This window comes from Haliotis rubra, unplaced genomic scaffold (genome assembly GCF_003918875.1).
Source record: "Haliotis rubra isolate DU_JTF1 unplaced genomic scaffold, ASM391887v1 Scf358, whole genome shotgun sequence".
NCBI lineage: Eukaryota > Metazoa > Mollusca > Gastropoda > Lepetellida > Haliotidae > Haliotis > Haliotis rubra.
Genome location: NW_025767033.1, coordinates 368,565 through 386,320, shown reverse-complemented (window position 1 = coordinate 386,320; position 17,756 = coordinate 368,565). Strand labels below are relative to the sequence as shown.

Below are 17,756 nucleotides of genomic sequence, written 5' to 3'. Positions count from 1 at the left end.
AGCAGATCATGTACGTAAACACCCACAGATGCTGCGTTAATTATCAATACACCGTCAAATACTGGTAGTAATTGGGATCGTTAAACGACTTCGACTCTCAGGACATGGAGTAAGGGAGATAACCTGTGTTCATATTTGTGCTGTTGTAAATCCATGGACTCAGTTGTTGAAATATTTTCTTCAAAAGAATATTTTTCCAAACGTGTGAACTAGGGATCTGAAGTTCTATAACATACTCATAAGTGTTGGTTCGCGAATAAGAACCTCACGAACCCTTTGGGGGTCTGCTGTTCCTATTCACGAACTAAAACTAACGGGAATGCTCTCATCAACGTGTTCTTCTGTGATCGGACTAAAGGTAGGTTAATGGGATGCTTGTTGGCTTGTACTGTGTTCAACCTGGATAATGCAAGCCATAAACGTATTTGACTATAGTCAACCTCGAAATAAATTCAAGGTAAACAAAGATTATTTTCATAGCTCCAAGTTCTGTATTCCACACATCCATACTTCAAGAACACAATATCAAAATATTGATCAGCAGCTGAACCGATTACGTCATTCCCGAGATAATTTCAAAATTACGTTAATGACATCTCATTGCTGGGAAGCATACTATATGTTTTCCACTGATCACAATGTGTTAATATAATGACTAGCATTAGCAGAAGAAGTATTTATAGAACAGAATGCAGGATGAAAGAAGCGTGCAGTGATTGAATGTGAATATTAAGCAACTGACGTGATTGGCATATTTTTTCTGAATGGTCCTTCTGGTAGGACACTATACGCTCATCTTTTCTCGAACACCTGGTGTCATAAACACATTATGTGATCGGGATCGTACAATAATCTTTGTTTTTAGAAGGGGTTGTGAAAAGGCTTTCGTTGCTTATGTTTGACGTCTGGATCCTAACAAGACAAAGCAAATATCTGTTTTAACTTGCCAAGCGTTAAATGGTGAAACTAACTTTGCTTGCGTTTGGTCAGATCGAACAATTTTAAACAATTACACATCTAAATATCCTTATATTTCCTTTTATGTGTATCGCAATTGCTGTATTGATTTTGAATGTGTTTGGAAGTAAGTGATTAAAGGTCGATCTGTTGGATACGGATGAAACAATGATGGAATGGAATTCTGTTTTCAGTAACATTCGGACATTACTGAATTAATATTAATCTCATTTTATTCTCACAGAAAGCCAGGTTGGCACGCATTCGAATGGCAAAGAATGCTAGCGGTGCTGCTTTCCTGAACAGCAAGAAACGAGCTGAGGAAATAATGATAGCGAGGGAAAGCGGATTAGAGTTAGACGAATACAAGGAGGACATATTTGAGATGCAACATCACCATCTATTAAGCTGTCTGGAGAAGACAACGGTAAGTGAGCCTGCAGTATGCATACAGCATATAGCTCATGATCTTTGTGTCTATTGCCTGCTCACTGTATGATCCCGTGCTTGTGTACTATCTGGTTTTGCTTGTGATGCAGTTAGTTCTGTCAGTGATGAAACAGGGATGTGTCTTTAATGAACACCATACCATGTATGTAATTATCCGTGCCAACATGTTTTGTGTTGAGCAAACAAACGCATGTCATTTAAAGGTCTTTTGCCATCATGACTTAAATGGGACTAAAATGTTCCAGTGTTTGTATGGGAATTCAAAGACACAATCTATTTCACCATTCCTGTGTATATGTGTTTACAGAGATAAGTCTAGTTTATTTCAATGCTTGAAAGTTATTTCCGCGTATTTACATTTAAGTATTGCACTAATCTGATATAGTTTCACACTAATTCTATTTACTCTCAGAGTGTTTGAATTTATTTTCATTTTTGTAGATATTTTAATGTGATAATTTATTTTCTGTATCACACGAGTTTGCATAGTGTGTGTTAGCAGCGCGGGTTATCATATGTTTGACATTGGAATAATTTTAAGTTTTCTCGTGGAAAGAATTTGATATGGACATATTATTTTGATATGCATACCTGTAGATGCATCATTTCACGTAAATGCATGTTATTAATGCATTAAATGAAATTTTAGTTTGTGGATTGGAATGCAAACTGTTATCAGGTGAACCCTCGTGGATGAATAATTATAAATATGTTCTGTTATGATGTCATAGATGATATGCCATAGTGATATATAGTTCTAAGCGTATAGAATAACTTGAGTGTTAAAACACTATCACTCTTATCTAATTTTTATGATATCAATATAAATATTTCGTAGGCAATATGTATATCCTCTTCGTATGTTAGTATACCCATGTAGCACACAGTATATCGTATATACATGTACATAAATACTTGAAAATATCTCATCAAAGGAGCCAAAACAATTTAAAAACATTATCCACCTTCAAATGAGCAAATACATCATTCATAACATTATTCCATTTAAATCTGCTTGAAACATTGATGCGGGTATTTTCAAGTATTTGCATTATACGTATAATGAGAATATATACATATATATATGTTTAATACTTGTCGTTCGTTTCAGCAATATAGTATATATAGCTTATGTTAGACATGAATAGATCCTGCATGATCCCCACCCATGTTAACATGTCATGCATGATGTACAGACATCAAACATTACCATCCCTAACCAAGAACTACCCCACAGTTTAAACAATCACAAACGCTTGTCAAAATAACCTCAGGCAATAGTAGGTACATCTAAAGGTACACTGACTTAACGACAAGTGCCGAAATAATTGTGCACTTAATTTAAGTGAAAGAGTTAAAGTATTTACGTAGAGAATACTTAAAATATGTATGCGGATGTCCAACATTTAAACATCGGCACTTTTATTGACATTTGTAATAATTTGATGCACACATCGATGACTCACTTATAATAGGAAATCTGTCATGCCTGCACTCATCTTTAAGTGCAAGTTGAAAAAAGTTCAATATTTTGAATATCACCTTATCATTACCTCCAAACATTACTGTTTTGGGAACCATGAAATATATGTTAAGCGAAATAAAATGAGTACGAGCCTTACCATAAAGTGCAGTGACATTGTGTGAGTGAAACATATCAAAAGGTACCCGTATGTACATGAATATTCTTAAATATCTTCTTTAGTGCTAATGCTATGATATATTACCCACTAGATTTAGTCCTTATGCTGTCCTACGCCATTCAAGACTGTAGCTAATTGCACTAGATATCTCTTTATATGTGTATGTTTGCCTCTGATCTTCGTCACCATATTATGGACACAATTCACTATGTCCAACGTTCTAGTCCCCCTGATCGCAAAATTGATATTATAACTTAATATGCACTTAGTCACCATTGTGTTATCCTAAATCTGAATAACTACTGGTGAAATTGTTCAAAATCAAAGGCACCACAATATTTATCAATAATGTTTAAATACTCCCCTTGAAGAATGACTTCATGAACTGGAGAAATTATTCAAACATCAATCCCAGGCACTATCATATTTTACGATAACTTTAAACATAATTCCTTTGAAGAATGACTTCATGGACTTCATGGTGACACATATTTGCACATATACATAGGTGGTCCATATTCAAACCGCCCATGGAGTCACACCCATTAGAAGTGGTAATCTGCACCCCTCCTCTCCCTCCTCTCTGTAGACAAATATCTTATCTGTTTTTCGTCACTGCATTGTGTACCTGACTGGTTTCCCTATGAAAGCTGTCTCTAATATTATTCATTACTCTCAGTCATATTTGATTTACAAGCTTGTCCGTACGTCCGCATTCTAAATAACTCTAGTGATTATTTATTATCATTTCATATGAATAATAATAACTTTTAACCCGAATGCTATGTACCTTAACTCTTTCTAAGGTATAACGTAATACATTTGCTTTAGTTGCTAATGCTGTAGAAATGTTTAAACATGCTGATCTGTTATATATTTGATTCGAGACAGCTGTCATGCTTTGTAAATTTGCAATGTTGTAATAGCCTAAATGTGAGACTCTATGTGGAACATACAAATATATATTTCTGTATTTCTTATGAATATGTTTGCCCATAGAGCCTCATACGATATACATTGTCCTCTGTATGCAGTAGCCAGATGTCCAGAGGGACATTCTGTCACTTTATAAATGTTTTATCAAAACACCAAAGCTAAAACTAAAGCTTCGCATTGTCGGTTGAAAATTTTGTTTTGCAGCCAGTTAGAAAGTTTGTTTGCAATAGATAAAGGCTATTGCACTCGTTAGTTTGGGTGTGACTCCCTGCCCTGCCCCCAAACCCCACCCCAGCGCCTGCCGTGGAGAACTAAGCTCGTCTGATATTTACGAGAGCAATGGTTTGAATCAATAGATAAGAATAGTTATACACTACACTACACTGTTCACGTTTGTGCGTTTGAGATGTTGTGCCTTGCAAACACCCGAATGAGTTGCACGCATTTATACACAATATATACATTTATTAATATTGATGTCTTGGTACCTAGTTGAGGCAAGAAAACAGTTAGAAAGGGAAGGATCGTCAATCATTTTAGCAAGAAAAGTAATGAGAACAGGAGAGTATAAATTGGGCTTTCAGTTTGGCATGAAGGAAATAAGAGTGATAAAGAAAACAATCTTGGAGTATTAGCAACAAAAGAGGAAATACGAAAAAGCAGTAAGGAATATTTGGATATAAGTTTTGATGAGACCAGGAATATGATCTGAAAGAAGAAACAATATATGGATACTATCTTATCAAGAAGGAAAAGAAAAAGAATGAAAGAGTATTGGGATTTGAATTTAGACAAGAACAGGAACAAGATTTTGGGAGCCAACGGAAATCTTCAGATTTTAGTTCTTTGAAGACAAGGAAAGGGAAACAGCTGGATGATTTTAGTTTTGACATGACAAAATTAACCATAAGAAGGATTTCATTTTGGGGCAAGAAAGGGATACCCAAAAGAAAAAAATGGGTTTGGGAATTTTTCTTTAGATAATAAAATTTATACTATTTAGATATGAAACAATAACTGTATTACTTTTTTCAAATTAAAAATAAAAGTTATCAAAAGGGAAATTCTGATATTTTAGTGAAACAAGAAAAGGTACGGATACCCATAAAAGTAGTGGTGAGAGTTTTTCAGTTTGGGGGATTTTGCTGTTGACAAAATAAAATAGTCTTTGGAGTTGATAAGGCAACTGTGAGAGTAAGAAGGAAATAGTCTAGTGATCCTAATTGTTTGAAGGAAAACAGTCTTAAGCGTGAGGGGAAAAGGACAATATATTGGGATTTTATTATTGAAAAGGAAAGGAAAAGGTAACCGAAGACAGCTTTTGAATTTTGCTTTGGACAGTGTTGAGATTTCAGTCTTCACAAGAATAAACATAAAAGAATGTTTGAGAGTTTACATTCATACGAGAAAATGTGAGCACAACAGAAACATTGTTTGAATTATGCTCATGGCAATAAATAAAATAAAATGTAATTAGGATAGAGATGAAACAATGATTGGACAATACTTTCCACAGGTAGCGATATCTGAAAAAAATCTAGAGTTTGGTGTTACTTCTAAAGGGAAACGAAATCTGAGGAGAGTGAACAACAGATGTTATTATTAACTAATATGAAAGTTATATTGTATTGACAGGAAAAGTAATGTGAATAAGAAGGCAAATGATATTGAGGTTTTCATTTCAACTAGAACAGGAAAATAAGAAAACATTTCATAATCATAAGAAATGTCAACAAAATACATTCTTATGAATTTAGGTCTTGAAGACAACCATAACAGGAAAATAAGAAAACATTTCATAATCATAAGAAATGTCAACAAAATACATTCTTATGAATTTAGGTCTTGAAGACAACATTCTTATGATTTTAGGTCTTGAAGACTACCATAAAAGAAAAAGGATACAGTCGATACGAAGTTTAATTATGGCCCAAAAGGGGTTCAAAAATAAGCATTGGGTATATGTTTTTGCCATGGAAACCAGCAAGACTCAGGGTGTATATAGGTTTTGAATTTTTTTAATAGCATTTAATAATATCAAGGAGAATTTTAAGGGAACTTGTTGAGGTTGTTTCAAGAAGACAGATGTGTTCCAGCATACTTGTTATGCAGTTTACTTAACCCGGAGCATATATATCAGCATGCTAACCACCGAAGGAACAAGCATACAATAGCATATGATAGCCTCTTGAGTTTAGTCCCTGGATGTAACATAATCAGTAAAAAAAATCCCACAACACTCAGAATATTTAAAACATTGATCAATTTTCTCAACGTCAGTTCACTACACGAATCGTTGTTATCAATCTACTGTCTATAAAATATGAAGTCTTTAAACACATTGGAAGTATATAACGTGAGAGAACAATCGGATTCCCAAACTGAGCGTAAAAGCTACACATGAAACACTCATTGTTAAGATAGCCCTGTGTAGCCTACTTTTCACTAGCTAGAAATAATCCACAACCACATCATCCTAGATTATTCAGTGAATAATATCTCCATTCCATTAAGATCAATACCGTGGGCACATTGGCACAATGGCTTGTTTTGAGCCTGATAACAATAGCCATCCAATCAGGGTACTGGCATAAAGAAGAGACATTCTGCGTTGCGTTAGAGATTGAAGAGATAGATGAAAATGACGACGTATTTTCCTAATGATACCATAGAGGTAAATTGGTTCACTTACATATTTATCCTAATAGAATGGAGACAAGATACACTGGATAATCTAAAAGCAAACCTACAAAAAACAGACTGCTGTGAAAACTAATTCCCGTAGACAAACTCAAAAATTAATCTAAGCCTGAGAGTAGTACCTACCCTAAGTGCAGTTGCAGTTGAGTTGAGCCTAGATAACCATAGTGATACAAAGTCCTGCCCGGCGTGGCCATCTAAACACAAGTGACGAGAAGTTCTTCTGTCACTACAGGATCGGGAATTCACAGAACTGGAAATGACATTTAATGGAGCACCCACCAAGCCATCTGAGACCCCCCCTCCGTCTCCCGATCCCTCCCTGGCCTCGTTACAGAGACGGCGAACTACCGGTTGCTGCGCACGCAGGTTTTCACCACATCGAAGCTTTCTTGTAAATAAAGTAATTAAAATAAGAGTAGATTTTTACGGTTTGCTTCAGTTAAAACTTTGATTATATGCACGTCTTTACAAATTTCTTGCACAGTGATTCTTCTTTTAATTTCTATAGTAAATACCAATCCATGTCAAATGTAGACATAGAATTTAGTTTCTAGTTTAGTTTGTTCCCAGTGAGAAGGTAAGTTCTTCTAAGTTAACTGGAATCTTGCTACAACGAATCTTGTTCAGTCTGCTTTCTGGATGATGATCTGAAAATTTCAAAATTCGTCTCTTATGCCAGAGATGTCCCTGAAGCATGCACGTATATATATATGTATTTTCTACATTATGCACAATTGTGGGAATGTTTGCTCTTAATAACTCTGAAACTGTGTTCCTTTTCAGGGTCGAACACACGATAGACATGGCTTGGAACAGGAGGAACTGAACGACATTCAAATCCGACTTCCCACAATAAACCGATCCTCTCGCTCAAGCCTGAATGCCGTTGAGTGTACAAATAGTAAATCTAACAATACTCTTACCGTGACAACAGCGATAGTGACACTCCCGACTCCAAGTACAACCTCAGAGACGGAATCATTAAAAACTCAGAGTACAAGTGGGACTATGTCTCCTCCTACCCAATCCCAGAACCCGGGAGTTGTGAGGATATCTACCTTGTAACAGCATTTCCGGGCATTCCCAAGTAGAGTAGAAATTTTCAACCACCTTGTTTATTATGACATTTTTATCAACTTCAAGTTTATATGCGTGATTGTGATATAAGGCGAGTCACTGAATTTCTTGTGGATGGTAAGCATTATGACATTTTCTTTAATTATCTTCCCATTGGTGATACTGTGGAACTTTTGCTGCGGAGGAGGAATAGCTGTACATTTTTATCAGCCAGACATGAGGAGACACTTCGATTCCAGGCCATGATATAGCACTGAACAAGGTGAATACATGATTTGAGCTGAGGACGATCTGCCTATTCTTGTCGACCATATGCGTATGGTTGTGAGAATGGAACGAGTCTTGATCTGTGTTGATTGTTCGTACAAGATGTGTATCGCCTGAACACAATCCAATGAAAAGTCATGTGATCTGTACGCAACTAACCACGTGATACACCACAAAGATGGCGGTGCGTTTTACCACGTGAAAGTTTCAAAAGTGTATTTCATACATGACCTACCCCGGATATTCCACAGAGAGCTGCAATTTTCACACTCTTTGAACCTCGAGGAACGAGCACCGAAAATCCCACAGTTGGATGCTGTTGGATAGCGTGTTGATTGGAGCGTTCAATTGTGATTGCGATACTTTTGATATTATGGGATGTTGGTTTACAAGGTCCTAACTCGCCCTAGTGGCGGTCTCGGAGATGCAATGTTCAAGCTTTACAATGCTCCAGTACTTTGTTTGAACTGATGAGTGTCCTGTACATATTTTCTAATTTATTTATTTTACAATTTTTGCATATCATTTTAATGTGTATCGCATCCTGATCTCAACGTCCTGGTGGTCCCAGCCAACACGAGTCTGTACCGTACAGTGTACGGAGATAGTGCCGTACAGTGTACGGAGTTTGTGCCGTACAGTGTGGAGAGTTTGTGCCGTACAGAGTAGGGAATTTGTACTACATGGTGTGCAGATTGTGTGTCATACGGTGTATAGATTCTGTACACGAAAGTGTGCAGAGTTTGTGGCGGACAGTGTAGAAATGTGTGCGCTGTACGGTGTACACATGTTAGGCCGTACAGTGCAGAGAGGCTATGCCACAAGGTAAAGTGTTGAAACCGTACAATATGCCATCTGTTCCGTAATTGCACATAATTTGTACCATGCAGGATACTTATTCTGTACCGTACAGAGTACAAATTCTGTACTGTACAGTTTGCGGAGTCTGTACGTACAATGCAGACCGTAGCCCCCTGGAAAAGCAGGAAATCTGTATCAAATATGTATGGTCGACATACTGTTGTCAGAACGTGTGCGAGACTTCAAGTTCTCAACTGAATCTTTGCCGGACAACTGCACCATTGAGGTCGGTACTGCCAAGATGAACTTCTCTAGTTATAGCTAGTTTATCAATTGCTTTTGCTCACATGACATAGACTATAATTCTAGAATGTACGTTGAACTATTTTTTGTATATTTGTTGTAATGAGTGTAACACAAATTAAGAAGGTTCGTAGAGTAGATTTTTAGATGTCTTTTATGAAACGTAGCGTACTTTCAACTTAATTGCAGATATATTTGATACAGATTTCCAAATGTATTGAGAGTTTATGACATAGCAAAATCATGTGTACAATGACACCTTTCATTAAATGGAAACTTAACACTGTACAGTAATGTGTAAATTTCCTTCCTGTTTACTTTTCCATTTTCGGAAACGTGTATATTGGTGGATGTAAGCAGTCATTTCTAGAAACATACTACGGGGAATGTTCCTCGTTTTAACATAATGAGAATCTATACGACTGTGCTTGTGCTAATATTGTTTTTATCCTTGATGGGGAGAGGTCTTTTCATGATATAATTAAGCAGTAGTTTTCATCTTGGTTTCTTTGCTTGAGGAGTTTTCGATACCTAGTCCCCCATATAGTATGCACCCGTCAGCGTCTCTCTGTACTCACCTAGTTTTAACCACACCCAGTGTAGATATCACACACAGTTTGAACATAGTAACAGATTTATATCATTTTGTTGTTAATTTTCATATTTTTTTTCATTTTCTTGACAAACATTGCATACCTCATTCTTTTTCATGAAACCACATCGTCTTATCTTCATCTGCCCGAAATCTGGCACGGGATTGTCGAAAAGGGGCTTATTATTAATCTTCCATTTCCACTACAAGATCTATCACTAACATAAACGTTCACACAACAAAAGGTAGCATTTGCAAACTTGTTGTATTCATTGAAACCAAATTTCTTTCTTTGAAACGTCTGGTTTTGGTTTGAGAATATGTAATTCTGGACTGGATTGCAAATTATGCCTTTTGGGAGATGACATTTATATTTGAAATTGCTATTGAAGGTTTTCTGGTAGAGTGTTGTTGCTCTGGAATGTTTCGTTCTAGGGGGTGTTAGAATCCAAGTTTAAGAATACGTTCCTGCACCCATCTTGTCGCCATGGTAACCATGAATTCATTTGACGTCATATTCTTCATTTTGCTGTGTATTGCCATGACAACTGAACAAAACACAATCGATTAATCCCAGCTGTAATTCTGTGTTATATTTCAAATCATAAAGCATTTCATATGGCTCAAAAGAATTTAATGCTATTATAAATTTAAATATCCTGAAATATTTGTGCAGAACATGTCCTTACTTAGTCAGCAGAAACATTCAAGAAAACAACGTTGTTATTTCAGCACAAATGGTTAACAATCTGGTATCCATGGAAACAGGAATATAACCAAAGTCTGGGGCTTCTATTTAAAGACCAGTTGGTTGCTAGACACACAGTGGTTTGTAGAGATATAAATATGACAGATCTTTCACTTCTGAATGACCTTTGTCACTTTGCTACAAATATAAAAGCTCTTCTTTATGGTATATTTTAGAATATAGAACTAGAATAATATGACATAAATGGTAATACTATGTCTCCAAACGATAGGTATAGGTAAATATATCACCGTGTAATTATATCAGAAACAAAATAACAAAGGTTTGTGGACTTTGGTAGGTATATATACAAATGCTTATTTTACATTAGATTTGTATGCAGCACCGTCCATATCACATGATTATATAATTACGATAAAATAATGATATTAATCGAACCGATACAAATGCTTTTTATTGTGTTATGATTTAAATATGTTAGTAATGTTCACTCACAGCATGGTATGACATGATATGGTATGACAGTGCTGGTAAAGTGTGCTATATTTCAACCGAGGTTCCTTCAAAGTGATATTTCTCATCATTCCATGTTAGAAGTATGCTATATACTGTACTGTATGCTACCTCCAGAACCGGCAGCTCCTGGATACCGTACTAATCAAAATATAGTTATTCTGGAAACATTCGGATACCGAAAACATAACGAATAGGCACTGAAAACATATTGCTTGCTTACTGATTGATGCGTAGATGTGTCGTGTTCGTAAACCTTTGAAAACAGTTACAAGAATTATGTCGCTCATCTGGATCTGTAAGATACTTTGCGAAAAGAAAGGTTTGAAGTGAAAATAAATGGAAAACACACATCTCAATTTGTAAAACTATAGCCTTTACCTACTGTTAGGAGAAGCAGGTCCTTGTGTCCAGAACACTTAAAGCCAGGCAGTTGAGTTGATGACAATGCTTATTCAAGTACTTAAACAAAGCTCGAACAAATATGAATAATATATAAAAGTTTGAAAGATGCAAATATAATTTCCCCTTACACCTTTAATGTATCTATCTTCAAAGTATTCATTTGAAAAGTATTTGTGAAGAGTATTAATTCTTGCATCGACTGGGATGGCATTTCACTGTGAATTGGTGTTCTTTTCATAAGCAAAGAAGTTACTGGCGAGGTTAAGTAATAAGTCAAAAAAACTCTGCCTTGAGTTAGAATATATATTCTGCCTCTCATGGTGTAATTTACCGTATGAAGTCAGACTGGACACCAATTGGACACCATGGCCAGTTTGAACACCATTGTAGAACCATCAATATAACAACACTGTCCTCACCACTTACACTATAACCATTGGCACGACAACATGAACAGGATGGACATAACGCTGTTTGATTCGGTAATCCTGGTTTCGACAATGACGTTACGTCATTAACAGCTCCCCGTGCATATTTAAGTCGAGATTAAAATTGTGAAATGAGTATAGTAACAGATGTACATCATGACTGTATAATAGAATTTAAAGACTGTTTGTTGAATGGTAAATATTTACGACACTTTTTATCTCCGTGCGATGTAAAATCCCTTGTTGAGTTTTCCACACATTTGTTGTATGAACTGTTGAAGTGTTAATGATGTTATGATGTCTTGGATGTGCGTTGAAAGTTGCTGGAATGAGAACCAAAGGTTTTCATAGCCATAGCTTACTCTAATGTTGATAAAGACAAACACGTGAAAGACGTTTATTGATATTTTAAAACCGCTCAATTTGCAGAGATAAAACACATGTATTGATTACTACCTAGAGCTAGAATATATTATAGACACATCTTTTACTTGTAGATTGTGTCTGAATAGTTATATTGACATTTGCATAACAACTCAATGTGAAAGAGATTCAGTTTTAATTTTATGGATATTTTTATTTTTATGACTATTTCCGCGAAATGGTATTAAATTTAATTATTTTTTCACTTTTCCAACAAAGAAAGACGTGATACAACTAAAGTGACATAAATACCCAACGTTCAAAGTGGTAAAATCTGGGTAGTGTAAACAATCACCAGGGTAGATAAGTAAGGTTTCAAGGCATAATTTCACGGTAAAATTTATCAAAGATGCCAATGGATCGTACAGACAGTAATATATCGGCATTAGGCATTATTCAGTCCCTAACACCAGCGAGTTCTTGTGATATGAACATTGTTAAGCAATAGAATACTACTGCAGTTAGAGGAAGCCATCAAGCGATTCATTGAGAGAGGAAGAACTGAAATATCCAAAATACGTCACAGTGGAATTTTGCCAGATTCAGTAGTGTTACACATACCTTTCAGGGTTTAAAACAAAGCTTTTAAATAAAGCACGATGCGTGATGTGCCTCGTTTTGGAATTAAGCAGCGCTTTGATTAAACGCTTGATGGTTACCTTTAGTTGTTACGTATTTTAAACTTATGATTGCAGCTGTGTATAACCTCTGCCGGTGAAAAAGAAAATTTTATTATTGTCTTAAGGGCGTTGGTATCATTCTCATTTCATTTATTTTGTACCATCTTTTAAATACACAGAAACGTTTGTTCGGATTTCTTTATATTTTCTGGAATTTGTTTGCCCCATGTCTGAATTGGAGCGAAACAGAAAAAAAATATATGCTTCTTGGTTTCTATATATTAAATTTGTTAATGGTTCATAGCCATGCCAGCTTAATTTTTATTGCTTTTATTGATCTTCTTCAACTCGTTTATTCTTTTTCGTACTTTATGTTTTATTGTAACCATCATCTTGAGACATTTTCTGTAAATTTCAGTGATAGTAGGGTCAAAGATTTCTCATTTCGTACGTCGATCATCCGTATGTTTGTTATAGAGAACGAAACACCCACCTACTTATGATTGAGTTTTTCAATATATGATGAAAATATCCATTTCATATCTATGTGGTTTTTTAAAAGTATTCTCATATTTTTTTGCTTTTATAACTTCATGAATCTACCATACGATTACAGTACACAACACCTTGTATGAAGTGACATTTTCACATACAAATAGCGAGGCTACATTATTATAATTACATAAGAGTGAGATGTTTTGTACGAAGTAGTAATTTTTACTCAGATCATCTTTAACCTAATAGTCTTAATGACTTTCATTCCATCTATTCTGAACGTAAAGAATAGGGATCACGAATAGTTTTACTGAATGTTTTGCATTGCAGATTGTCATTAAAAAGATTCATCATAATATTCATGATCACAACTTTTTTCAGGATTAACAAAGAAAGCATTTAATGACATGTTATTGATTCAAATATGTCATGCCCAGTAAACGAAATATTGTAGATTATTTATGATGGCATGTATTTGTCTTTATGTATAGAGTGAATATACCAATTACTATTACAAATAGTTGATCAAATATTATTTAATGTGTATAACAGTATTTAACTAGTCCTCACATACCACCATCCTTCATTCAAAGGTTTGCTTAGCAATTTCTCTGATTACAATATTATCGAATTTAAGACCACTTGTTACATTGTAGGTGGTAGAGTGTTTTTCGTGCCAGCTAATGAACAAAATGTTTATTGTACATCTACCCATTTTTACTGATATTACCACTGTGTATGTGTGGGATTGTCGCGCGTCTTGATCCTCTCCCAGAGACGAATGCTACCAGCGAATGGGATGACGTGTTGGTCTACATGGTAAGAATGGTGTATAAGATCTTAGCCTAATTTATACTGCTCCAAATCTTCCCCTAGACACATTAGAGTCTTCCCACCATGTGGGACGACCTTCGTGTTCTGCTGTTGGCCTCGGCAGTAGACATAAGTGAACCATATACTTCTCATAAAATGCATTAAACTGTGAGTTTTTCCTTTTGTAGATTTGATATGTATTTGATTACATTTTGCACTTAATTGTCTTTCACAAAGTCTTTCATAAAGTAGCTTGGGAAATAAGGAATTTTATTATGCACCTTACTGTTGTCAGATTTTTTTCCTCATGTCTTATCGTGGCTTCTGGTCGAGTCGGTTTTGTACAGAGTACTAGATGAAGTTGATATACACGCAGTCTCCATCGTGGCTGATGAAGAAACCATCCTCCTTATCACTCCATGCTTCTGGCTGTATTTCAGTACAGGTCCCGTGACTCTGACAATAATGGCCGCGACTTGACTAACATGATACTTTCTTATATTGGTGATCACTTCATTACAGCTGATCATTTTAACTCGTGTATCTCAGGATTTTGTCGGTAGTGTTAACTTTAGATTCCACATTCAGAATATATGCTTTTTGTTTGTCATTTTTTTAATTCACAGAATATTTGTTAATTTTACTGGAGAATATCTGAGATTCGACTGGTAGTTTTCTTAATTTTTAATCTTCTTTCTTCACATATTGTACATTAGGGTCGCTTGGTGTAATGCTCTGACCAGACCATTTGGAGCCTTACAGTTCTGTCGACTTGCTGTAGTGTTTATGACATCCTTGTTTGAATCAACCACCTCATAAATCCCTCTCTATTACAACCTTAACACAGAAATCCTACAAGGAAGCTAGGTTTGTCTGATTGGCAGATATTCAGGGTACACCTGAAAGCCCGTTCCCCTACGTGTCATACTAGCGGGCATTCGGAGCTGAGGTTCTGGTGCTCCACAGACCTTCCACGTTTAATGAGCTACATTTTTATTCCAACATACATCTTTATTGAGCACTCTCGCTACCGCCCTCTCAGCTAGACATTGCTTGGTTGCTACTGGTGAACATTGTTATTCTACAATTTCCAGGTATTAATAAAAACCCTTAAAATTAACATGTTTGTTATTATTTGTTTTTGCCTGAGGATTGTTTCATGAGCCAACGTGGATCTGTTGCTGACGGAACGACCATCGCGCGAAAGGGAAGATAAAAATATTCCGCCAACTTTACAAGAGAACACAAAATAAAAATGGAATCTTGCATTCTCAAATTCAATGTTGACCCAGCATAAAATAATATTCACTCACTCTTCTCTTCAACATACCTTAATGTACTTATAAGAAGTATGATCCATTTATAATTCATTCACCATCCAACTTGAGGGTATAATGCAAGCATACATATGCCTGTTTTGAACATGTATCATTCTGTTTGAATACTGGTACATGTCCAGCGTGGATCTTACAAAGAAGCTACATGCAAAATGTAAAAATGTTATTAAGGGGTATTGAAGTAGCTAAAAAGTGTTTTTATTTGTGTGCAGTGAAGTCTTACTCTTTCACTCTATTACGATGTGATTTCTCAGTTGACGTGAAAGGATTGGCTGTAGGTAGCAATTGCGAAATCAGTGCATAGCTTTATTACGATGAATGAACGATCAATAATTTATATAACAGTTTTAAGTTCACAATCACCAAAAAGGACAATGGGTCAAAGAAGTGTAAGTAGCAGAAAGTAAAAAGCCCTATGAATAATGTAAGAGTCTCACGAATGTGCGCAACTGTGTTCGGAAGCGGGCAGGGATCCAGTGTTTTGAAATAGGTGCCTCTCTTGGCAGGTAGATAAGACTCAAGTTACGTATACAGAGCTTTGAATCGTCCTAATGTCGCTATTACATTGTTAAAGCAAGTATTCGACGTCAAGAACGTTCCAGCCTACAATTTCTCTCAAAACCGAAGGGCAGACAACTCGACATTTTAGTAGCGTTCCAATCATTTGTTGCCTCTGTCACATACAGCAGTCTTCATAACAAATCCACATAAGGGAAGGTGGTAACCAGGTGGACAAGATTCGACACATCTGTACTTTGCTAGATTAAAGTCAACTCTAAGTCATCTATTTACTCATCCCTTGTGTTAATGTTGGGTATTATCCTTTCCATCAGTTTCTGTGTACAAAGGACGAAACCGATTGTTGTGATTATTGTATTTGATGAATACATGGCTCTCGCTATATACACGTTCGATTATTTGTGATTCATTCACATTTCAACGCCACTGTTTACATAAATGTTATTTGTTTTAATGCACAATTTTCTTATTCACGTTATGAAATATCTAGCACGCAGGTATGAAATGGGAAAATATTTATATTGATGGATAAGATTAGTGTTATTTACACAGACTTTCTGCGTGAAAATTATTGATAACGGTTTTTCCTCACTTACAATCCAAACCACGTCGGTCTGTCGTCTACAGTCGAGCTGACATGTCGTAATTCAATTGAAACTTTATTCACAGTAGAGTGAAACCTTACTCACTCATTCACTTAAAATGAATACATCGCCCGGGTGATTTCAGATGTCGATCCGTTAAAAACGGTTCACTAATCACAAAAGATAACGTTATTCAGCACTGCTTAAACTACCAGTAGATATCTAATACCATGTGGGACAAGGGAAAATGGCTTGACGACACAGCTGGTGGAAAGTAAAGATCTCCAGGAACGGGTATGTTGAATGTGTGTACACGGTATTTCAACATGTTATGGATATATCTAATGGTTATATATCAAAACAACAAATGGTTATTTGATGGTAAAGTACTTCATATGGGTTTTACAGTTATGTTCTGGACTTTTCAACTACTGTTTTAACCCTGTAGCGTATTGATAACAATTGTAATTTTTGGTGAAAACGAATTTGCATCTATGTATTTTATGTTGCCCTGCAGTGTACTAAACAAAGAATACAAAGAATCATTTGATAATGGTGCGGTTGGAAGGCCTAATGCTCAAAGAATCGCCTTGTAATGCGGAGTTCTATAAATATTCTTGGAATATTTCCTGAAACTGGGAGTCCATAACGGGTTGGGTTTTGCACCGCTTCAAACATCAGTTAAGTCCGAGTTAAGACTTGTCACTCAGTTGTTGATGGGGAGGAAAACGTAAAGCGATGTAGATGTTTGACGCGGAGCCCACGAAAGTTTTAGATTCGAACTCACGGTAATCGGATCCTGGCATGTCAATCGATTTTCGACGCCGTGCCTCACATCGGGCATGATACATCAGAATTGTTTTCAGAAACCTACACCTCCAGTTCCCTTACAACATCACAATATTTTAAACCACATCGCGATCACTCAGTCGAGTACAAACAGCAATCGTCTCTGAGATCTCAATATGTCGGACTGTATTTTCGTCAACACGATGTCATATTGTCCAGATATGAACTTTGTGTGTTCTTACAGAATAAGGCTCAGGTCTTTATTGGATAAATGCTTATTCCAGACATATCCTTTATAGACTTCATAAAAGGTGCTAAGTAATATTACCCCTTTTTTAATCCCTGCCTCCGTGCGGTAATGCTGTTAACACCGGTAATGTCGTTACGACCGG

General features: G+C 36.0%; 1 protein-coding gene across 4 annotated transcripts in view; it reads left to right on the top strand.

Annotated features, from left to right (window-relative positions):
• LOC124285294 (potassium voltage-gated channel protein Shal-like) overlaps positions 1-15,255 on the top strand; it is a 106,907-nt gene extending 91,652 nt beyond the window's left edge. Inside the window, exons 3-5 of one of the 4 annotated variants that reach the window (XM_046721494.1) lie at positions 1,202-1,384; positions 6,922-7,080; positions 7,473-15,255. In XM_046721494.1, the coding sequence (XP_046577450.1) occupies positions 1,202-1,384; positions 6,922-7,080; positions 7,473-7,754 (624 nt within the window). In that variant the 3' untranslated portion in view covers positions 7,755-15,255. Of the gene's footprint in view, positions 1-1,201; positions 1,385-6,921; positions 7,090-7,472 lie in introns of all 4 variants that reach the window. The other 3 variants (XM_046721493.1, XM_046721497.1, XM_046721495.1) reach the window with 3 other exon arrangements.
• Positions 15,256-17,756: the final 2,501 nt, after the last annotated feature.